The 25,342-nt window shown below is 36.3% G+C and overlaps 1 protein-coding gene across 1 annotated transcript; it reads right to left on the reverse strand.

Moving 5' to 3' along the window:
• Positions 1-409: 409 nt before the first annotated feature.
• On the reverse strand, positions 410-25,342 carry LOC104543625 (inversin; the record flags this gene model as incomplete). The annotated part of the gene is made up of 8 exons (XM_010188286.1): positions 410-626; positions 3,861-3,967; positions 5,438-5,667; positions 7,145-7,300; positions 12,059-12,230; positions 15,706-15,815; positions 19,362-19,542; positions 25,175-25,342. Coding segments are annotated over 8 exons (1,341 nt in total), but the record flags the coding sequence as incomplete, so codon positions are not given.

A 25,342-nucleotide genomic window follows, 5' to 3' on the forward strand; every position in this document is an offset into this window, starting at 1 on the left:
CTCTGGCGTGTCAGCCACTCCTCCCAGCTTATTAATTTATTTTCAAAAATTATATCAAAGGCATGATAGGTCGATAATTATTTCTGTTACCTTAAAGTGATAAATGTTTTCCAAACCGTTTTATCATTGTACAGAATATCAGGTAAAAACTCATGGATGCTAACAGGCTAGTTTATCAGCTTTTGGTATTTTGCCTTGTACTTACATATTATATAAAGCTTGTTATTTAATTTGGGATTACCTCGGAAATAATTGGCATAGAAAAAAATTCATTCTATGCTTCCTACAGTTTCATGAATTTAACTAAGAGGAACAATAAATGATGATGAATAACAGACAAAATCATACACTGATATCTACAAACTCAGGACAAGTGTCTATTTGCTGGAGTAGATTTCAAACCTCAGACTTACTTGGCAGCAGCATCTTTCCTCAGCTGTTCATGTTTCATTAAAAGATTCTTCCTCTCTTGAAAAGCCTTTCTAACTTTGTATCCTTTGTAGACAGCCTGGATTTTGAAAGCTGCAATGTCCTGTATGGCAGCTATAGACAGAGCTCCGTGTTCTAACATGAACTGAATCACTTCGTGGTGTTCACCAAGCAAGGCGTAATCAAGTGGAGTATATCTAAAAACAAAACAAAACAAAGCAAAACTCCCAACGATTATCACTGAAGTACAATTCTAACCATAATGTGCATTTACTTCATCCTCATTTCATAATAAGACAGCTTCTGGTATGAAGACAGATTACACACTGTTTTTAGTAGGCTGTTTTACTAATTTTCTAATATTATTTTCCTGTCTTCTACACGCTGTGACTACGTTTAAGGCTTATTCTAGTCTCCTAGTATAAGGGGGATGGGGAAGTGCGGGACTGACAATATGAAGTGTTGGATCAAAATCCTCCTGTACATAAAATGAACTTCTTTAAGCAAGCAATCTTAAAAAGGTGTTACTGAGGTTCTCATATAGAATTATAATCTAAACAAAAAGCAAATTAAAACATTTTTTCTGTTATTTCCATATGAATTTAAATTCTAGAGATTTAATGTCAAATCTGGCTTAGTTTCTCCAACAAGGGCTGAGGACAGCATGACTGGCCATGCAGCACAATCACACTTGCATTAAGGGATAATAGTTTTTTTAAAGCACTAGGAAGACTTAAGTCTGTTTTTGAATGGACAAAAGTGCTAAAAATATTAAATGGCTTTGCTTTTTAGTGGTGGCAAAGATGCCTAAGCCCTTTTAAAAATAATTTCCCAATTTCCCATTGTCAACACAGGAGCAAAATTTACATATGTCCCTCACCAACACGGACACCATCACCAACAGACATTTAGTGACTGAAAATTATCAGTCACAAACCATAATGAAGACCATATAATACAAGACTATCAAATAGCAAGTGTCAACGCATGCCATTGTGAAAATTAGGGCTCTTCTTGATGGTAACTTGCTGGGACGCAATGCTGGTAAGTAAAGAAAAACAGACAGAAAGCACAATTGGATTTGCCACGCAGCAATGATTTGATGGAAGGATTAACTGTATCTGAACTGAAGTGTCTGCAGGAATAAAGACAATGACATAACATGAAAATTTGTATGTCAAGGTGTGTTGCTGAGAGCATTTAAAGAGATACAGATTTTTGATAACCCAGGAATGGGAACTTCAGAAGGGACCTCATTTCAGAAAAACACAAGAGGTACAAAAGATATTAAAGTAAACTTTATGCTATTAGCATGGATGTACCAAGACAATGTATTATATATTACAGATCCCAGTCATGAAGACCCATATTCTTAAATGTGGATTCTCCAACTCCATCAGAGCTACCTTTTAAAGTAAAAAATCACTCAAATCAAATCTGAACAGGGGCTTGTATGACTGGGCCCTACCCATTCAAGGCTGCTCACATACACTCCTCACAACCAGCCATTACTCTGCTGTGTCAGTTCAAAGCCTGTCATTAATTTTATTTTCTACTGGTTATCTCTGAAGCAGATAGCTTTTAAATCAAGCCAGCTTCACAGGAAAACACTCAAAGAAGACATCGGCCGTCAGCTGTTATACAGAATTTAGCATGATGTTGGTCAAGCAGCAGCTGGCCTGACATCATGGGATGCACCCAGGACATCAAGCTGAATTATGAACTGAATTTGCAAAGAACCAGCACCCTCCAGATTAGCACTTGATCAGATACCCGCAAGCAACCTAAATCCTAGATGCACTTTCAGCTCCATCTTTTCACAAACCTATTTACTTTTAACCACTATGTTTGGATTTTGAACTGGTATCTCCTATTGCACTCTAAAAAAAGGGAAGAAGGGAAGATTCTTTCTGTAGGTATATCGGAAAAAAATTTACTATTTGGTGAAACTGTTACTGATTAAAAAACAATCTCACTCAATTATGGATGAATCAAATCTATTAGGTTATTTTTACTCTCTCTTACAGCACTTGACTTGATTTTTCCACTTTCCAAACTTCCAATCTCTTAATGGTAAAACAAGGTTTTGTAGATGTTTATTAAGAAGCAATTGTGCAAATTTTATATATAATATGCACATTTTTAGGAGAACTGTATTTAAAGACTGATTTATCTAGAAATATTTGGGATCTGTTTTGTTCTGCACATGGATGAGTTCTTGAGGGCTGACATCTGGAATACTGCTAGCTATATTTTGAGTAATCTAGGTTTATACATAAGAAAATATATTAATGCCAGAAGGGAAACAAAAATCAATACCAACTGAATGACAATAGTAAAACCACAGTCAAGGTATTTTCCTGACATTTGAGCATCATTAGTATATTTCTACAAAATAACAAAAATAGCAGCCTCCTTTCTGGCAAAACAGTGGCTTTCAATCTTACTTATTAAGAGTAATTTAATTACAACTGTTTATTTCATTTTCTATCAAAAATTACTAAAGAGAGCATTGACACTGCTTAATTAGGAACTACTTATACTTTCATCTGTGTTTCTCGATAAAAGATAAGAGCAGCAAAGGAAGAGAGATATGAGTGCTCTAGAGTAGAGAATAAAAGAGAAATGATGGGGGAATAAAGCAATTAAAAACCAGGATAAGTATGGAAGTCACAAATTTAGCACTAAAATATGGGGTTTCAAAGCCCTTAAGTTATTTTAAATGTTGAAATATTCAAATTTATATGGCATACTGATCACAATTTTATTTATAATTATGAGGAGGTCATCTACTCTAAAAAAGGTATTTTAAATTTCTGCTAATAGTAATTATCTTCATGGTCAGGTGACTAATTCCAACTTCACAACCCAAATCACTTTAAAAAAACTATTATTTATATGTCAATGAAAGACAAAGAAAAAAAAGACACGAATGTAATGTCTCTTTTTGATTATACGAGATTTTTTTTTAACTTGGCCTTTAGAATACAGTTAAGCATTTTAAAATATAATATTACATTTTTCCCCATTTTCTTTCTTCTCACTATATTCCATCCAAATAGAGAAGAACAATTCCAGTCTACTCCAACAGCAGCAGAAATGCCTTTTCATCCTTTGTCCGTACGTATCGAGTGTCAACTTCATATAAATGAAAAAGATCTTTAATTTTTAAACAAGACTACAATGAGTAAATACTTGCAGAAACCTCTCTAAGTTCCAGGTTCAAGAGTATAAACAGTTAAAGTCGCAACATCTTACTTAAAGAAGAGATTTTTCACATTAGAAAAGCTGCTTACACTGAAGCCCAAAATCACAGCACTCCATTTAGATACAAGATCACAATTCCCTGGCAATATCTGAACACTTAACATTTAAATCAGTAGGTAGCACTTTTGCTAAATTACCAAGTAATGCATTCAGACAAGCAATACCTCTCCTCGCTGTTCTCCATGTGATTAGGGAAAGCGTCAAAACCAAGCAGCAACTTAATAGCATCAAGGTAGCCATTGTTACAGAGCCAGTGCAGAGCAGTTCTTCCCTGTAAACAACAGAACAAAAATAAATATTGTCCCCAAACTCTATCATGCCACAATAAAAGTTGTAAATCATACTGTGATTCAATGCTGCCTAAAGCAGCTGAAAAAACAGCATTAGGAGATTAGCTCTAGAGTTGCTTCCTTTGCAGGTACACCACCCAGGACTGAAGCAGCTCTCATCAACCTTTGCAGTTCAGACTCTTTTCTAGGCTGCTCCAAAACACTGTGAGAAGTCTGAAAAAAATTACTATGGAATTCAAATTCAGATTAAGTGTGAAGAAAGCTTATCAGCCCAGGTAAAAAAAGACAGACTACAGCTGTGCTTTCTAAACAAGCTTGATTTCAGTAGTTTCTATCACATGAAGCAGAAGTCCAAATCTCAAGCTGCGCTCTGTACAACCAGCTCATACATGACCACTTTTGGGCCTGGGATCACAGAACCACCATATGAATACCTCAAGTTCTGTTAATATCAACAAAACACTGATATTTCACTTCACTTCCGGGCCATGCCTCCTGTCTGCATCTTACTCTTCTGAACTCCAGGTGCAGGAAATACCTAGAAAGCTGGTACTGCAGAAAAACATGAAGACATTCTGAGTTCAGTGCTAGCAAGACACTCCCTGAACCCCAAGGGCTAGAGCACACTGTAGCCTCTGTCTGTGTGAAATAGGTGATGTGTTCAACTGTACTCAAACTGACGCCAGGCAGAGCTGGCAGCAGGTTGGAAAATCTCCCCTGCATGCTCTGTAAAACCCATAATAAAAACCACTTTTCCATTACTGGGAATTATCCGTGTCCTATGATGAACAGCTACAGAAAAGTTTATCAAATTGGGTGAAATTCTTTTGACTGATAAAGTTCTACCAACTTCTGAGAAATTATGTCACGTAACAAAGAAATCTGCTCTACGTTGCACAATTATTCTGGCTCCTAATTTCACTTACAGTTTGATTGATGGCACAAAAGAACATATAAACTAATCAGTGGTTTTTTTTTTCACCTGGAAGAGTGATACGTATGTGGATACTTATGTGGATAAGTAACTGAACCAGTTCTTGTGCAATCTCACTTGCAATATCTTACTTGCTTTATTTCTATGCTGAAGAAACACATTAGACTATAAAATCACATCCCCATATCTGCTGTTAATAAGGAACGATAGAAGGTAAGAAATCAGATTATTAATATGACTCCTGATAAGATCACACTTTGACAAGGAAAAGTCAAAAGTGATATGGAAAAACGTGAATCTTCAATTTGTGCTGTATCTTAAAATACTACTTTTCATTCAAGATTTTAGAAGTGAAGTCATAGGAAAAATTTTGTCAGGATGCATTTTCCTTTCATGATAAACAGCAGCAAAGATGCCACTATGTCCTACAAAAGAGAATGACCCTAAAGAAAAGGAAAATGTTGTGATTTATGGTTATTCTGAAGTTAATGAAATAGCCCACTGAAGAACAACATACCTCTTTATCCTGAATATTTGGATCTGCGTTGTTTTCCAGTAACACTACCATGCAGTTAATGTAGCCTCCATAAGCAGCACACTGCAGAGGTGTTCGACCTGCATAATCCTGCACGTTAGGGTTGATTTTATTTTCTATCAAGATTTGGCACACGTCAGCATTTCCTCCTAGGGCTGCCCAGTGAAGGGGTGAGTGGCCATCTTGGTCAACCAAATCTACTCTTGCTCCTCCTGTTAACAACAAATATATTTTTGAACATAAAAACTTTTGAACGTTTGAATTAAAATTTAAAAAATAGGTTTATGTTCAACAAGAATTTATTAGGTATACTGACAATTCAGAGAAATGTTTCTGAGAGTAACATCTACTTTGTTACTCATATCCTAAAATGTAAATCAAAATTAATTAAGAATGAAATAGTTTCAGTGAGAGTCAGGCATCTAGCTGTTTTTACAAGCTTTTGAGTATTCTCTCAGATGCTTTACAATTTCCAGATATGTCAAATGCCCTTGAAAAGCATAGCCTTTATTTGTTTCAGGCCTATTAATTTTCAGTGAAACTTCTATTTCTTAACAAAATCACTTTTGAGAATTAGATGTCAGATGAAGTATCTTTTTAAATCTCCAAGGCAGACAAGATACAATGTTCACAGTGTAAGAATTACTTTTGAAAAAAGCCTGACTTTTTAATTCAAGCATACTAACTCTTTTATGTAGATAATTAACTTCTCTATGTGCTCTTGTAAGATGTAAAAACTCCATACAAATAAAAACCCAACTCCACAAAACTTGAACCAACCAGCAACAATGACTGTCTGTATCATAAAATATTTAATTAAACATACTCAGATTCTGATAACCAAGCTTCTTGCATCTACAAATGCTAACTGGCCTAGGGGGTGGGAGGAAGAGCTTAACAGTTAATTAAAATATGCCCAGGAGATGACAGAGGGAAGCACGATTTTCAGTAAGAAAGGTTGGTTGACAGAAAACTTACAACTTGTTAGCCTTGATACTTCAACTGTCCATAAATTGGATAATATATTTCGTAGGAGTTGCTGCTTCCAGCTACTTAGAACCTTTCTGTGGAGCTAAAACGACTGAATTTTCAACTCCACTGTTCTTTCAGCATATTTCTTCCACTTCAGCAGAGTTTTTACAATTATCTAAACCTGGGCATGTTGTTAAAACTTATTTCTGTTTTCAAGTAAAATACTGCTTGTAAAAACCAACCAGAGGAAAATATTAATGATTTGGGATTTTTGATATCTACATTAAAAACTAAAGCTTCATTTAAACAGTCAGAAAGTCCTCAAAGAAGCCAGAAATGATCTCTCAGAAAAGAGAAGAAACCTTAATTTGGTCTTATTTACTGGAGGGGAAAAAAAGGATGAAAACCAATAACTTGCTGGGGAAGAGATGATTTGAGAGGCTAGAACGTACTTGAAAAGGCTTGAGCAGAAAAGAGCTGTGAAAAGACCTATCCCAATTTTGAAAGTGTTGTATTTAACTCTTCCAGGCATTTTGCATAACACCCTGATAACCTTTTACATTTCCTAGTGCTGTTCCACAGAGGGTACACACAGACAAAACCTTTAGCGAAGTAATTTTCTTCCCCACCTCTTGCTCACTTATACTGCCTATTTCCCAGTCCCACAGAAAGCAGCACCAGGACTCTGAACAGGTTTGGAAATTCATAGCAGCTCACCTTTAATGAGTGTTTGGATCACTTCTTTGTGTCCCATCTCACAGGCTCGGAAAAGCGGGGTGTGTTTCATAACATCCAAAGCGTCCACCTGGGCGCTATGTTCCAACAGCAATTTCACTGTGCTGACATGGCCAGAAAGGGCAGCAGCGTGCAACGCTAGAAGAAAGTAGGAGGAAAAAGAAATCACAATGTTGTGAGCTTTGGAGGTTCACAATTACAACAGTCAACATAAAAATTATTTTCAATAATTTTGGGGGAAAAATGTGCTTTTCAACTGTAAGAAATTGAAGACTCATGACAAGTGATCACTAACCACATCTCCTTGGCATACAAGCATCAGAGCAATAAGCAGAAAAAAACATTAGCTCTGAAAAATGTCTTTAACTTGTACAAATTGGAATTTTAACCATAACACCACCAAGATTGGCTTATACTGAGGATTTGTGGAAGGTTAGCAGCTTCTCATTAAGAGAACACAATGTGATCTACTTCTGTCTCTGCTTTATGGCATTTCTTACATCACCCCAATGGAGATGAAACTGCCCACTGCTGATGACAGAAAGCTTTCATTGTTTCTTCAATGTTTTCCTGAAAATACTTTTTTTTTTCCTTTCAAATAAGCAAAGCTGTCTCAATTAAAACTTACTCCAGATAACCACCCAGCTGCTCCCTCCCACCTTTTATTCAGAATTGGAGAAAATTTTACACAAATCTATGTAGCAAGGCCATCACATCTCACACAGTATCTGCAGATCCCTATCTTCTTCAGGAAAGAGAAAAAGATGATGGAAATACGTGACACTGCATTTTGTCTCAACCCTACAATTTATGAAGTTCAGTTGTATAAAAACTGTTGATTTCTGCAGCCTCCTGCTCTTCCACAGTTTTCTTTGCTCACTCATATTTGAACATATGCAGACTTCACTGAGTCCAAAACAACAAAAAACACAGAACTATGTTAGGTACTTCAGACGTCAGAGGAAAAGATGTGGTGTCCTGTAACTGACGTTGCTATTGGCTAACACAGCATCCATCCTGCACTGGCAGCTGGAACTGAGGAAAATACTGAAATGCCAGTCCAACCAGTTCATGGTTCTTTCAGTAGGAAAGGCAAACTACACACAGCAATGAGATTTCAAACCAATGGAGGACACATATATTGGTGATTTCACCTACAAATGGATTTCAAAATGCTTTGGATTATTTCTTATATTCAGCAATCGAACCAGATTATCTACATCTTCATACTGTCTTTCGTGTAGAATATTACACAAGTGACAAAAGCAAAGTAATTTAGAATGAAAATACGAGACGGCACAACTCATAAATGTGCGTTTAGTAACATGAATTCATATTTCTCCATGAGATTTCACAAATATTCATCCTTGGTGAGAATTCACTTTGCTCAAACAAGAAAACACGGGGCTGTAGACAGTATGTACATGTCTCTACTTGTTCAGTGTTAAAACAGGCAGGGTTAGGGTGCTGCAGAGGCATTATACAGAAAGGCACACCACGAAAGCCAATGTAACAAGGAATTACTTCTTCAACCACAGCCAGCATATCAAAACAGCCAGGCTTTTTGTACTTGCCTGCTACTGCTCACCACTGGTACCCACTTCACACAGCTTATGAAACAGTAACCCAGCATAACCTGTTACATGGGCACTACTAAAATGCACAGGTTGTTCACACTGTCCATGAATCGAATCCAGCTGAAGCGTGTTGCCTTAAAACAGATTCTCAGAATTACTGATAGCAACTGGAACTGTGATACAGACAAATGAGGCGCTTCCAACAAGAACTGGGGTCACAGCCAGGGACAGTATGAGAGGCGCTGCCTTAGTAATTGAAATCATGCCTTTAAGATTACAGTGATGTTTAACTATTGCGGCTAAAAAGCATGGGGGCACACACTGCACTCATGAAGAATATCTGGAAGCAGCAAGATCTGCAGTAGCTAGGCGATTGGGTGGCTATCAGTAGAAATGTGACAAGAATGAGATCCCTGCCGCTTCGTACATTTGGATGGGCCCGGTTTTCATGGTCTGACCTCACAGTAAACTCTAGGTTCTGGTTTTTGTACTGTGTTCCTTATGAAACCAGAGGCAGTAAAGCACTCCATCAGATGACACATGGGGCGTGTATAACAATACAATAGAAAGAGAGCTGCTGTGTCAGCTTGGCCGGTTCTTCCCCCCATCACTCATTCTGACGCAGGCATCTTGTTTCGCACTTTGTGCTCAATATTTTCTTGTAAGCCAAATTTTCTCTGATGGAGTCACGGTGACTGAAGAGATTCTTGGGCCAGCTGGTCACAATGGGCCCTTTGTTCAGCCGACAGACAGAGCCCTCTCCATTGTACGCAGTGACGGCAGAGCTATAAAGCTGCCCCTGTAACGCTCCTGCAGCACTGAGCTCCGAGAACAGGGAAATTCCTTTCCCTTGGTGTCATTTTCCTACACAATACGGAGAGTCTGGATGTTCTAGCAAAGCTGAATGGCGAGCTTGCTCTTTTTAAGTAAATGCAAAAGGCTGCGTTAATGCAACATTATAACTGAGTTGGCACACAAAAGTCAGAAAGACGCAACCTTGAACTCTCCTCAGCAACTGTAGCTCGGGCACGGTGGCATGCACGCTATTTTCTAGTAATGCACACTTTCCCGTCAGAATACAGCGCTACTTTGCCCTCACCAAACTTGGGAAGAATTAAGAACCTTCAGAGAAAAAGCCAGGTCTGAAATCAGAAAGTGATTTAATGGTGGGCTTCCTTTTGAGTTTACAGCTCACGATAATAAAGCCCATGCTAGCGCACATGTTTGCACAAAGGTAAAATCTGGATTGCTTGACAGCAAGCGACGAACGGCACAGTCCCCCCACAAGACTATGACTGCATTCTACACAACGGCAGTTTCAAGTAAATGGAAAATCCATTCATTTCCTTGGATTAGAAGCCTTACAACAAAATCACGGTTAGGTGTGATTACACATCACTGCTATGGAACATTAGAGATCGAAAGATAATAAACTCAATCACCTGAATTATTCAAGCATGTACCACACCTGAGTAATTTCAGAAACACAGTTTGTGATCGCTGTCTGCAAAAAAGAAAACTCTTTGCAAGGAGGTTTGCACAGTGACAACAACATTACTGCACCTTAAGGTCTGAAATACCATGAGATATTTAATAGGGAACTACCAGTAAATACAGGTGAGACTGATAAAAGATAAACCAAGATTAAAACGCTACAGTATGTCATTTGTAAAGTCATCAAACATGAAGACTGCGTTTTTATTTGTTGCACTATTCCTTAAACTCAAAGTTTACACACTATCATAACTTGGAAAGACTGTTTTTTTGCTGTGTTAATTTGTAAAGAAAGCAAGAATTTAGACATTTAAATACAATTTTATTTTACAATAAAATTTTACAATGTTAACCATATTTGGCTTTTTTGTGTAAAGACCCCCCACATGCAGCCAAAGGAAATAAAAAGGTCCGATTTTTAAGATGAAAGTAGTATTCATACATGCTGCCTTTCAAATCCTGAACCATGCAGCCCTGCAATTGTATTTATTTACCATTTGTATGCAATTCAAAGTGTGATCTGAAAAGAGAAAAGCTGTTAGACTTATATATCTGTTTCTTGGTTGGGTCAGATCTATGCTGCATGTTGCCTAAATCTAAGCATGCAGCTTAGATTGATTTGTGTGTGTCTGCAGCCAGAAGACAATGCTGAAGTATACCTTAAAACAAATGTGTTAAAATTTATATGAGCAAACATTGCAATATACATTCTTGTTTGTTTAAAGTAACACTGTTCTCTTTTCAGGAGAAATGGCCCCTATTGTATTATTCACCAGTGTGTGCTCTTATCTTTTGGCTATCTTTTTACTACTTATTATACATAGGTATACTTTTTTGCACTTAACTTTTAAATTTGTGACCTGGCTGTGGCTGGCACAGGGCAGTTCACAACTTCTTCCCACACAGCTTGCCCCTGCATCCCCCTGCTACCAAACCCCTCTAACTTATGCCAAATATACCCACCTTCTCCTCTTTTTTTATTCAGATGTCATCAGCACACTATTCAGCTTTTACCTGTATTTCCAACACTGTTGAATACGTATACCCTTCAACACCTGCCTCTCCGTCAGAACTGTTACTCTATTTTTGTTGAAAGTACTACATAGGTACAATATTTCTATCGCAAATTCTTAGAATTTTTCATTTAAGGAGATAAATTGGCAGTTGCTATAGGAAATTTGGACTTTCATGACTTGCACTTTGCATGACAAATTCTGAAACACTGGCTTGCATATCTTTTGCTTCGGGCAGAAAATGGGATGCTAAACTTGGCAGTTACCAAGTTTAACCTCTTTTTTGGACAACAGAAGTGCAGTAACTCTAACCTTTATTACAGTATCTTTACAAATAACTATGGCACTTATGATTTTCACAATGATAACTTAGCCACTTCACTAGTTAGTTTGCTTTGTATTGTTTCAAAGTATTTATTTACTGACAGATAATTTTTTTTAACAGGCATTTTTCAGGGAGGGCTTTTTGTGCAGTTATATTTCATTTTATTCTTCAAAATACAGAACCGCTCCTCTTTTCTCAGGATCACAAATCCAACTAAATAGCAGCATAACAGCTTCTTACATTCTTACATTTCTTCTTTTTGCTATGTTTCAAATGAATTGGTCCAATCTGCCCAGAAAATATTTGTTTCTTTCCCACACTAAGGCAAAGAAACAACTCACACACATAACTAAACTAATGCAGAAATATTTTCAGAATTAAGGTACACATCAAGGAAAAGACGAATATAGCTTCTAACGATGTTTTTTGTTTGGTGGAAATGACACTAACTGGGAACGTCCAGCGTTTCTTTATTAAAGCACTTTACCTGTGCCAGCGTATTTGTCCGTCATATTGATATCAATATCCAATTTCAAAGCCAGCATAGTCCTAATGACATCATCACTGCCTTTGCCAGCTGCCCACATGAAGGATGTTCTTCCCTCAAGATCGGAGTCATCTTTTACAGAAGGATGTTTCAAAAATACTTCCACTGTTTCCTGAAAAGACACAGTACTGAAATTAACTTTAAAAGGACTCGGTAACAACAAGAAACTATTGTGTCTCATTTAGCTGTTTATGAAGCAAATCAAAGCTTCGTTTTTCCTTTTTATACTTATACAGAGTAATAGCTCAACAGGAGCACTGTATTCTCTGCTATGCCCTTTTCCCCGTCAATGTTCATTGTGCATCTTTAACTATGAGTTTAACATTGTCATTTATTTCATACTTTTCTCTTTTTAGCGTCAAACATCATGTGTTCATCACAAGGAAATAAAAGACACTGCAATCACTGTGAAGAAAGCAATGGGAAAAATATTACCGGCTTATCAAAATACTACTGTGATACTATGGTTCTAAAATGCTATTTCAAAATATTCTCCTGACGTAGTTTTTGCTCCAATTCTAAATTTGACTATGAAAAAACAGGGACGACTTCTTCTTCTTCAACACAGACATATTTTCTAATATTTAATAATATCAACAGGTTACAAATTGCTGAAATATAAACCAAAAAAGATTAAGAAACTCTTTACACCCGAGTCCAGGCTTTCCACTGTAACTGTTACATTAAAATCTCAATTTAAATCAAAGCAAAAAGAATTATTTCTTCAAATGGTGCATTTGTGGTAAGCTCTCAGCAAACAAGTTCACTTGTTTAAACTTTTGCTAAATTCTTAATAAGCCACACAGGAAAGGAAGGCAGATGAAATCACTACTGAAGGAAAAAAGAACTAGGGAAAAACTTTTCCCTTTTCTATCTAATACCTTACAAAGGATGTGTATTTAATGGCTGGTAGATACCTCTTAAGAACCACTGATAGGCTAGCCAATAAAAACTGAAAACGTGAGTTTCATTTATTTACTTTATTTTTATATTTTGGCATTAACACTAGTTTATCCTTTCCCCTGTGTAACCCCAAAAGAGCTCTACCACTGCTCTGGGTAGAATGAGAATTCCTTGGCAATAAGGAATCAAATGTTCATAATCACAAAGGTGTTTAAATACCTACATCCTATTAATTAGTTTGGATTTTTTTAACTATTTATTATTTCATCCCTCTAAAGAAATAGGAAATTTCTCATTTATCTTACATTAATGTGATTTAAGATCCTAACAGCTTTGTGAATTTGAGTCTGTAGCTGAACTACCAGTTTACTGTAAAAAGGTCCAGCCAGAAATAATGAGGAATGGCAGCATTAAGCTCTCCATGCAGAGCAGCGAGTGTTTGTAGGGTTGTGTACTCACACTGACCACCACTACACCTCAGATGCACACGGCTACTCATTAGGCCAGCAACTCAGCACCCTACCAGTACTCTGCTCTGCTTGAAATCCTGCAAAGTGGAAAGCAGTGTGAAGGCTGTACCTTTCAAGAGTAAGGCACACATCCAACAAACATAAATAAGTAATTTTAATTATCCATTTAGTTTTAGCAAAGCAATCTTTCTTTCAATCACTCTTTTTTCTAGATTTCTCATTTTAACTGAGAAACATACCATACCTACGCAGACTTGGGCAGTCTGAACAGAACAACTACGTGGCAAAAATATATAGATGCTACTGCCAAAATAAACATGGATGTGCCTCCACTCAGTTGTTTGACTATGTACATGGTGGGAATTTCTCAAGGACTTGTATGAGATAGAGGAATAAAAGCAAACAGTGGTGCTCAGAAACAACTGGAGTGGTAAAAACCCAGAAGCTCCAGGCATAATTTAAGCCTGCATAAACAGGGGCTTTTGGATGCATCAGCAGCTAAAAGAGGCTTGCAGTTCTGAATGAGACTCTCCTGTTGGATTCATCATGTATGGTGGGGAACAGTAACTTCATTGTAAGAACACGAGATTACAAAAGAACGTCTGATTCCATCACCTACTCTATTTCCCCATAAAAACCTAAATGATATCATAGTTTGGCCGGCTGGTGGGATCAAAAGGCAGCAGCATAATGAAGATGTTTCATACAACTGAATCAAGCACAGAGAAAGCAAGCCAGTATTAAAAATCATTTTTTAGGAATGTATCAATATAGAAAAGAAAAAAAAAGATAAAAAGCATGTGGAGATAATAACCAGATTGTAAATAAAAACATTCTATCTTTCCCATCAGTCTGACTCAAACTAGAAAGAAAGTCTTTTACAACTTCAATATTTTAGGCGTGTGAGTCAGACCCAAACCGTACAGACCACGTAATGGACAACAATCAGCGTAAATAAAAAATTCTATGAAAAGGCAAAAATTATGCAAAGATATATGCTCCAACACAAGTCTGAATTTAAAAAAGATCTGTATTGTCTTACTAAGACCACCTCCAAAAACCTCCACCAAAATGCCAAAACTCAGTCTCACACAGAAACAGGGAGCAACAGCTGTGGTATTAACTTACATTGGTCAGTGCCCTCTTTCAATAGTACTTCTAGATTTGTTAACTTGATGGTTCTCAAGGGCATTAAAATTTTAATTGTTTTATGAAAATTAACATGTGGGTAGGTAAGACAGACCCAAATTAGTATTTCTGTTAAGAAAATGCTGCAATATGTGCTGCATAACTACCTTAATTACGCACTAAATAACCCTTTTTTTAAAGGGAGGTTATGAACAATACAACTGCAGAAAACTTAGATGGGAGTGCTCAGCTTACTACGGATGACATCGTTCAGTTATGAGAGACAGAGCAGCATGAAAAAAGGCTCCATAAGTTCCAATGCTTGAGAACTACTTCTATAATAGTAATAGCAATCATTGAACTGCTGAGTTTTATACTTAGCTCTACCATATCTGATCTTCCTCTGGAAAAAACAATCATCTACCAAAATACAAGAATTAGTCTGTCTGAGAAACTGTTTTTCTTTGTTGTCTGAATTTAAAAATTATTTTAGAATTTTAAAAACTTTAAAAAGACTTTTTAAAATGTAGTGTTCATGGAGAATTGTGACTAAAGGTACTCGTTCTTTAGCCACGCTTTATGAGACAATGGCTTATTCATAATGGCAAATATTAATAATGTAATCACCTTTTTGAAGGCAAAGACTGGTCTGATTGGTACTGAAGCAGCTGTCCAAATACTCTTACAGATGATCTTACTCTGGATACCTTATAACTGCTCAGACTTTGCTATAATGAGCCTTAAAAAGCAAAAGTACTGTAAAATAGTAGGTGCCATTCTGCTTTCTGTTGAAGTACCTAAACAACCATTGTGTGTTCTAATGCAAACATATAGATGAAAGGGCTTTTCTTTGTACAGCAATTTAGTTTTTTAAAATCTATTTTTATCAGTTTGAAATTAACCACATTTATATCACATAACATGGGAAAACTCTGAATTAAGCTTGCGCAGACAACACTGTGTTTATATTATTATTTTACTAATAAGGTGTTTATTTTATATTATTAAACAACTCAAACTCTTTGTTACATTATAAATATTTTAGTAAAATATATTTACTTCAAATTTAGGGTATGTGCTACTTACAGCAAAGTTGCTCTGTGCTGCATAATGCAGGGGTGTTGCACCTTGACTGTCAGATGGAATAGTTCCAAACTTATTTCTTTCTAATAAGAGATGGACAATCTGTGCATGACCTGGGAAAAATAATATAATAAAATCAGATATGTATCAAATCCTAAAGTTAAACACTTCCCTACTGAAAAAAAAGAGAAAATGAAGAGACTTCAATAACGAATAGTATGTTTGTGTTGCAGCCATTAAAGTCTAAACATGAGAGACTTGATACTTGAACTATTAAGCCTGGCATGCACCTTATTGCCAATAGTGTTCCAGTTCCACACTCTGTATCCTCATTTTTGAGGTGCATCTGTAAATTAAAATGACCTATGAATAGGAACATATGGAAAGATTTTCTGTTTCTTTTAAAAGAAATCATTAGAGCATTGCCCTAAACAAAGAAACCAGTAGTAACTGGTCAGACAGCTGGGATATTTACATTGCAATGAATCAGTTCAATGTTTCCAGAAAAAGCTTCTGAGATGCTGCATTTGAGTGAGAGGTCAGTTCAGAAGCAGTAAAGTGAGCACAGACTGATGATGATGAGCATTTGTCCGTCTACATTTAGGCAGACTAAACCAACATTGACAATTTCATCCTACATCCCATTGTTTCACAGAAATTAAGTGTAAATGCTTTACTTAAGTTTTATTCAATCAGAATTTCAACTGAAGGCGGATAGCAGAATCTGGAGGTTAGTGTGCTACCAGCTGCCATATTTGCAATAAACACCAAACTGATACACACAGTTCCTGCCATCAAAATAGATCAGAATGCTTTTAGATTAAAATCACAACATTTTGGGTGGGGTGGCTAAACTTTATATCCACTTCACAAACAGAAAAATAAAAACACAGTATAGTAAATTGTCACTAAAGTCAACTGATTCTTTCATATGTTTACCTTTTGCAGGCAAACGCAGCTCACAGAATATCTTAATGATTTGGTATTTTAAGAGATGCTATAAGGTATAAATAATATAAAAATACTCTGCTGGGGAAAACAACCAATTTTGTAGCTTGTCACTTTTGCACAGCTCACTTGAATTACCTTAGACTAAATTTAAAAAGCAGGTAAACTTTCCTACTAGCAGTAGATATTTTAATGAAAACATCAACAATTACAGAATGAAGCTGTGTAACAGTTGTGGCCTGTAGCATTTAAAAACCTAAGAGATGGAGGACCAGGCAAGACTTTTGTGGGATGGCACTTTCAGACTTTATATGTGTAGAAGCATCAGAAATGAGAGAAAATGGTCAACTTGGATCAAAAAGGATGAAGAGCTACGTGATTTCTAGGGGCTTTAGGGTGTAGAGGAAGGCTCCTCTTTCCTTTCAGCCATTAAGACAAGCCTGGACCCAGAACATCACAACAGTCTGTTCCTTCCTGCCGCAAAACAAAAGCACTAAAAAGAAGAGACGTGATGTTGCTATGTTCTTCCCTTCCCAAGACCATAAGAAGTGAATTGAGGTGCACTGGAAGAAGTTGGTTCTCAGTGCAATCCTAGCAGGAAAAGCGTAAGAGTACAGAGCCTGGAAAAAATGTTGCTGAACTTTTCAGGACACACAACTAGAAAAAGGGAAACTGAACTCTGCAATAAGGACAGGAGGTCTGCCTAAATTATCTGTGAGCAAGAAGGCTTGAGGGAGTTGAAAAAAAAAAATTATTGGGTACAACAGTAAATAAATTGGCGCAAAGACAGATCTCACTTGGACATTAATATAAACATTAAAACTCAATTCTTGAGGTCAAGGGCTGTCATTTTTGTAGTACTTTCATTTAGAAGTGATTTAACTTGGCTGAAACTTTTATCTATGCATGAGCAACAATGCCCTAAGATGCAGCCCCATGCAACCCATCACGTTTAATAGAATATTTGTGGCCATATCCATGCAGTACTTAAAACCTCCTACTGTTAACTCACTTAGTGACATTTTAGACTCTTAGATCTATATAAAACATCCAGTATTTAACTTAAAAAAGAACCCTAAAAATTAATTATGATTAACCAATAAGAAGTTCCCATTGGGCATGTGCCACCTAGAGACCTCATCAAGTTCACAAAGGACTCTGGCAGTCTGGGCACATCTTCCTCTTTATTCCACATTGATTAGACAATCCATTTTTCCAACAGACAAAACTTCTCTCTTAAATACAATCCATTTCAAAACACAATAAATTTTGCTTCTTGGACAGAACCAAGTGATAATGCCTATTTCTCTGGGAGACTGATACAGAAATGTTTCACAGTTTCTCTATAAAAATTCAGTATTTTTACATATGCAAATACAAATGCAAATCTGAGAACACTCTTCTTTTTTTCTTTTGTTAATAAACATAACCAAACCACAGGTATATTGTCACTGGAGTTGCAGTAACTCGCTCCAGTGAGCAATCTGATTCTTTTATTGGCATTCTTTGTCTGCAGTGTCCCAAAGGGTCATGGGGATGAAGCCTGTTAAAAGGAGAGAGAGAGTATTTGAAGATTCTATCTTTTTAGCCAGTGCATGGTGTTTATTTTTTCCTCCTGCACACAGGAGAATGGAAAATAGGAGGTCAATTTTCTAAATCATATTATTTTTGTGCCTGTCATTTTATGAGTTTCCTTGCATTCTGACTACTCACATTTAATCAGGTTTTCACCTGTTTTGCAAAGATCCAGTTTTGTAACTTGTAAAATCAAACAGTGCAGAATTCACATATGCAAAAGCATCTGAGTCTCAGGGTAGCAATATGAACAAAAAAGGAGTTTATCTGAATAAAACTTCTTGTCAGATCTGATTAGTTTGTCATAATGTGTCTGATGAAGAGCTTGTACTCGCAGAAGAAGTGTCAGCTCTGCCATTTTCTCATTCTTCACTTGTGCTGGCATTATCAGATTACCTGCAGTTTCTTTGCAGGAATCTTTTTAGGTCACTTGTCTATTTCGTGAGGAGGAGTTTAGTAAAAACTAGATGATAATATAATCCACAAATCCACTTAACCATTCACACCTAAACTACAATATATTGCAATAAGCTGAAAGAATGATGCCACTGTCAGCGGCTCTGCATTGTGTAGCACTCACTTCTCTCAGGCACCTCACAAACCCTATGTGACCACCTTACACGTGGACCAAGTGAATCAATTGGTATATTAAATATTAATAAAGTTTTCTTATTTTTTCAGATATAAAATAAATACAAATAGAAGTTTTGATATTTTCTCCATGAATCCCAATGAATTGTCTTGCATGCACACTGTGGTGTGCACATCCCACTTCAGAGACCACTGCTCTAGAGTACCAGTTTTTTTGAGTCCTGGTTTCCTGAGAAACGGGTTTTTTAAGCTATGAACAAAGTTACATATGCAAGAACATTTTAATATGCTCTAACTGTTCTTAAAGCATGAATATACAAAGCCTGCTTAAGCAATGTATTTTACAATGCTTTGGAGAATTTGAAGCTTAAAAAAACCCCAAACAATCTACACACAAACTTCTAATCCTGGTCTATCAGAAAATATTATTGTTCTAAGAGATTGGTTTTCATAATGCCAGGCTGGAATGAAATAAAAAACAAGAGTCAAAGATTAAACAGCACAGTCAAGTAATTATTAAATGACTTTAGCATTGTCCAGTTTACCGAGTAAGGCTGCCCAGTGAAGGGGAGTTCGAAACAAGTTGTCATAAGATGTCACATTGCAGCCTTCATAGGAGGTCAGGACATCAACAACCGCTACGTTCCCATCAGCAACAGCAAAATGAAGGGGAGTTCGTCCTTCATAGTCTTGCCAGTTAAGCAGAGATTCTGTAGGTGCAGCTTCCTTTAAAAAAAATAAGAATTAAAAATATTTCAGTTGAAGAGACAAACTATATGATCTGCAGATTTTTTTTGAGTCTTATACAAAGATATAAACTGTACTTATGGATTTTTTTATACATAATTATTGTACAAGATCTGATTTTTTATATATACTCTGTAGTTTTGCCAGTCTGTAGTACAAGTGGCTCCTTATACAGATCCTTAAATGACTAACTAATTTGTGAAAATAACTATTATCTTCTTACTTGATTTTCTAAGTTGAACATGACATACATAACTTCATATTTTTCCTCCTAGGACACTCTCCTTTTTGCACAAGTTAATCTTATGGCTTTCATTTTAATACCTTTCTAGCATTTTAAATCCACATGACTATCAGAGTATTTCTAAAGAAGGTATCAAGGTCCCTAGCTGACAGGACTGAAGTTAGACAGACAGTACTTCCGATGAATGCATCTACATGTAATGGACTTAATTTTGAATCAAAAAAATCTTCTGAAGTATCGTGATTAGACACTTGATCACACAACATAGGCATTAATAGATATAACTTGACTTCTCATCACATTTTCTTAAAAAAAACACACTAAATTACTTCTACATAAAGTCCCCAGCTACATAGTTTCGTATTATAATTTTCTCTCTCATCAAATTCTTTCTAGACAGATGTCTTCATTTCTCTTTCTTTCCCAGGCAAAAGAGCAGAACAGGTGCAAAGGAACACCATCTTAGCACTGCAGAGAGCTCCACACGGCAAATATCATAGAGCCCCATGAAATACAAACTTTAAACTTCACTTTCTTGAAAAAAGAGGTATCTCTAGAGAAAATGGTAAATAACAAAACAATAGGAACTCAGGTTGCGGGACACCAAACATCTAGAGCAGAAGCAGAACATCAAAACAAGAGCTTAAATAAACTACAGGGAGTAAGTCTGCTGTTTTATCACCAACAATTCAGAACAATTCACTGGGAACCCTATGCAAAAGAAAAAAAGCATGTAATCCTGAGATCTTTAACGTTGAACAACAGAGGGATTTTACTTATGACAACTAAGAAAAACAGTCTTCCTGAAAATACAGAGCCACGCTGTATCTTACAAAATACATATGAAAGAGGGAGAAATTGTGATCAGTGCAGCTTGTCAATGAATACAGCAAGTTCTTGATCCTCTTCTCACTAAACTATTTGCAATTTTTCCTACTGACTTCACTAGGCACACAAATAGGCCACAACATCACTTGTATTGCGTTACGTGAAATGCAGAAACTGTTACACAGAAAACAAACATCTAACTTTGAGAACAGTAAGTGAAGAAGCAGAAAGTCAGGAAATTCCAGAGTTATGGTTTCTATCCAAGTATTAACTTACCAATGTTGTACATTCTATATGTTTTATTTAACAGATAAAAAAACAAACACATTTAGAGTTATAGTTAACTGTATTTCCTAATTGTAATCTGGCTAAATGAATACTGCAGTATTAACCTCAACTCTGCAATGCCCTGGTTCTTTGTTTCTTACTGTCTTATTTTCTAAAAGTGTCAACTTAGACTTCCTGATATTTAATTAATATATGTTTTCTAAAGTTAAACATTTACCTACTTTGCATACTGTATGCAAGTGCTAAATAAGTTGTCTCTCTCACAAACCTGAAACTCTGATGCAGTTTTTTGTATCAGCAGTGTTAGTCATGTTCTGCTAGAAAAAAAAATAGCGGACTTGAAACATACTGTAACTCATTACCATATCTAGCCACTAGCATAACAGATAATCTGTTAAAAACATAAAAAACTGATAAATGTGAATCTCTTTAATAAAAAATGCAATTGATGTTAACACTGTGACATGCAAAAATCACAATTATCAAAGCATGAGTACTTTTGAATGTACCGATCTGAGTCATTACAGTGAAAAGTGAAGTTTTATGTTCTTCCCTAGCCTTAATAATTCATAAGAGAAAACTCACTGGTAATATGCTTGCTTTCTCTTTATGCAAGGAGCTCAGCAGGGGGAGTAGAGAGCCTGCTGCAGAAAATTCAGAAGTGATCTTTATAAGAATCATTTTTCAGAATGACTAAAAATTAATGATGACATGCACAGAAGTTTATTTCTGAAATTCTAACCGCACCAGAGCAAAACCTGTTTGAACAAAATGCACAAACAAGAAAACAAATGCTTCTTCACTTTACCTATAATTTACTGATGTAATCTGGATAGCTAATTTTCAAGCCTTACAAAGCACAAGGACACATTAAACAAACTACTCCTATAACTCCTGGCTCTAAGTCAGTGATGTTCCCCAGAACACGTCCCCATAATTGACAGCGTTACTTTTCCAAAATGGTAATGAATCATTTAATGATAAAGCCACTACTTACATTCTAATCTAGAAGTACTCATGTGTTTTGACATTTTTGGCAACTTAAACTAACATTTTCTAGGCCTCTTCCTGCCTGCATTTAAGAGTGTAATTTCTTTGGGTTATAAGTGGTTTTGGTGTAAAACCAGCCATAATTAAACTGTCATTATACATTAATATTTTAAGCACAATACACAGGAGAAACAGAAGCTCAGCATTTTTCTGCAGCAATTAGAACCATGGAATTGGAGGCAATATTGGGAAGTGTTGTATAAATAAACATCACATCTCTTACCATGAAGAATAAATAAAGAGACGAGATACAAAACAGACAGAGAGTACTAAGTAGCTGCTTCCATCATATTAATGGAACCTTATTCTGTTCTTTTCTCCTTAAATCTTCCCAACGTTTTTCATGCAACTAAGCACTGCTGAATCTGGAAAGGTGGAAAAGGAAGTTGACTGTGAGAGGATCTCCAGATCAGAGTTTCTCTCTACTTCATATGTTCACTTTCTAAATATGCCATGAGATCTATTTCACTGTATTTCATGGATTTATATATTAGATGTAAGCAATTTGTGCATAACTGTGACCCCTGCAAACCCAACCTAATTCTTCAGTGTTCAGTTGAGCTCTTTTCATTATTGGTTATTTTGACAATCCCAATGGGCTATGTACTATACAAACATCAAACAGAAAGAAAAACTATTTACTGGTGAATTCTTTCAGAGTGTTAAAGATAACATGAAAGAAACAACAGTAGTGTTATTTTTCATAACTTAGTCACCAGGCAATAAAGGCTGGATGTGCTAATGCAGATTGATGAGTGGTAGATACAAGTACCTGCCTACCTGAGCACATAGCTTACAGCACTCCCCCATGAAAGGCATGGAAACATGTTGCAGGCATGGCAACAGTGAGAGAGCAATAGGCCTTTCACATTGCTATCACCGCAAGACAATATTTTCATTAACTCAGAAATGCAATTATGTAAGTTAAGACATAAGATGACAGAAACTTTAACTGTATGGATATGCACATTAAAAATACCATGCAGAAATAATGTGAAAAACTATAAAGGAGACTTGGATGTAAAGAACTAGAGAGGAAGGAGAATCAAAGGTGATGTCTGAGCAACAGATCCAATACTGGGTGATAGGGCAAAAAGTAGCTAAGAAAGGAGGGCTAGTTTGTGAGCTCTGGTAGGGTGGTATCTACCCAGACAAGCAAGAAAAACACTTCACGTTGGAGAGAACACGATCCTACTAAAGGATTAAATTCCAAGGCACTACCATCCAAAAAAAGGTATTTATATTCAACAACAGATTCGATCAACACATTGATTACTATGTAACAATGTTTCCGTATCATCATCTTTTACAGCATATTTTGTAAGCTAAATTACTTTTTCATTTAAATGTATTATCTTACTCCATCAACATATAGGTACAACTATTTGGAATACAAACAATTTAGTTGACACATGAAAAAGACAAGATGCATCTGGCTGGGATGGAGTTCATTTTCCCTGCAGCAGCAGCTATGGCGCTGGGCTTCATAACTGTGATTAAAACTGTTGATAACACACTAGTGCTTTAGCTATTACTGAATAGTGTTTGTACAGCATCAAGGATTTATTTTTTTCATGCCCTGCCCTATCCTGCTCTCCTGCTGCCCCTGAGAGTGGGCTCGGGGTGAGCAAGAGATGGCGAGGTGACATATCCAGGACAATTGACCCAAGCAACATTCCATACCATGTAACCTCGTGCTCAGCAAAAAAAAACCCAAAAACCTCAGGACAAGGAGGGGGCAGAGAGGATGCTCATGGCTACACCGTTTGTCTTCCCAAGCAACCGTTAGGCATGCTGAAGCTCTTTTTCCACTTTCCTGGGAGCGGTTAACATCTGTCTACTGATGCGGAGCAGTGAATAAATTCTCTTTTCTGCATGCAACTTTTGCTTTCCATGCTAAACTGTCATTATCTTCATCCAGCAGTCTTCTTGCCTTCCTTCCACCACAAGAGGAAAGTCAGCAAGGGGCTCTGCGGGTGTTACGTCGTTGGCTGCGGCCAACTCACCACAACTTTTAAAAACATTTCCCTTGACCACCTAACATTTGAAAAAGTCTGTATTTGAATACATCAATTCTTATCTGCTTTTATTTATTATTTATGATTTATTTCTCTAATGTGGCAGAAAAGTAGATGGTATGTATAAACTAAAACTATGTGACAAAATTCTGTTCATGAAAAATTATTTCACAACTGAGTCCAAATTATAAGTATCTTGAATAAAGAGAAGTAATATAGGAATAAAATCACATTAATTTAACACTGGAAACTTCTCAAAAACTTTTCTTATAGCTTAAAAAAGTAACAGTTACTATAAGATTATCAATGTGATCTGGAGAAAAGCAAAGCAAATTTTCATATTCCACACATTATTTCTCAAATTGCAAGCTAATCAGGCAGACATAAGTCATTCTAATGAGCTTACAATCGATGTGTCTGGTTCTGAAAGACCTTTGAAAAACAAAGATATAGTGAAATTCTTGTAATACGAGGGAAAAAAACTTAAGTGAGACTTCTGTATCTTTCTATGTTAGTGAAGTTCAGAGATTTCCACAGAATCAAAGTAAAAAGTAAAAATCGAGCTGGGCACATGATTTCATTGTAGTCATTAGAACTGGCGATGTATAAATAGTGCAGAAAGAGAAAACATGTTCTCATGGAAAAATTATTAAATCTGTAAAGAAAGATATTTGGAAAGTCTCTCAACAAACTGATGGTGGACTGGCTGATACTTGATCACATATTTCCCAGAATTCTGACCCAAAATACCAAATTAAATTAGACTTTTCAGTACAGTTAACTAGAAATAAACTTTCAAATAATGAAGAAAAGACACACAAAGAAATCAGTGTGCAAGATGAAACCAAGATGAGTAGTAAGACTGGCCATTTTAACTAGGAGAACTTGCAACCCCTTCCTCCCTTGCTTCCCCCCAAAATGAATAGCTATACACATCAAACTAATTACGAGAATATACATAGTCCATGAGTTAGAGCAAAGAACTCAGAAGAAACTCCTTTCAAGACAGCAAAAATTCTTCAGATGATTCCTTACAAAATTCTGGGTATTAGGAAACGCAAATTATTTCATTCTCAAAGAGTCAGTGGACTAGAATGAAAAAATATCAAGACAACAAAAAATACTTCTATCACAGTAAAATAATAAATACAGAAAGTGCTACATACATAATAGACTTTCTTACCAGAATACATTTCACTGTGTGAATTGCACTAGGGTCCTTGTTGTTTGCTGCCCAATGAAGTGGGATTTTTCCTTCAATATCAGGGATTCCAATGTTTGAATCATGTTTTATGAGAAGTTTCACATGCTCTGGGTTATTGTAGTAGGCACTCCAATGCAATGCAGTTTG

The sequence above is a fragment of the Mesitornis unicolor genome, unplaced genomic scaffold (genome assembly GCF_000695765.1).
Source record: "Mesitornis unicolor isolate BGI_N332 unplaced genomic scaffold, ASM69576v1 Scaffold55100, whole genome shotgun sequence".
Taxonomy (NCBI): Eukaryota; Metazoa; Chordata; class Aves; order Mesitornithiformes; family Mesitornithidae; genus Mesitornis; species Mesitornis unicolor.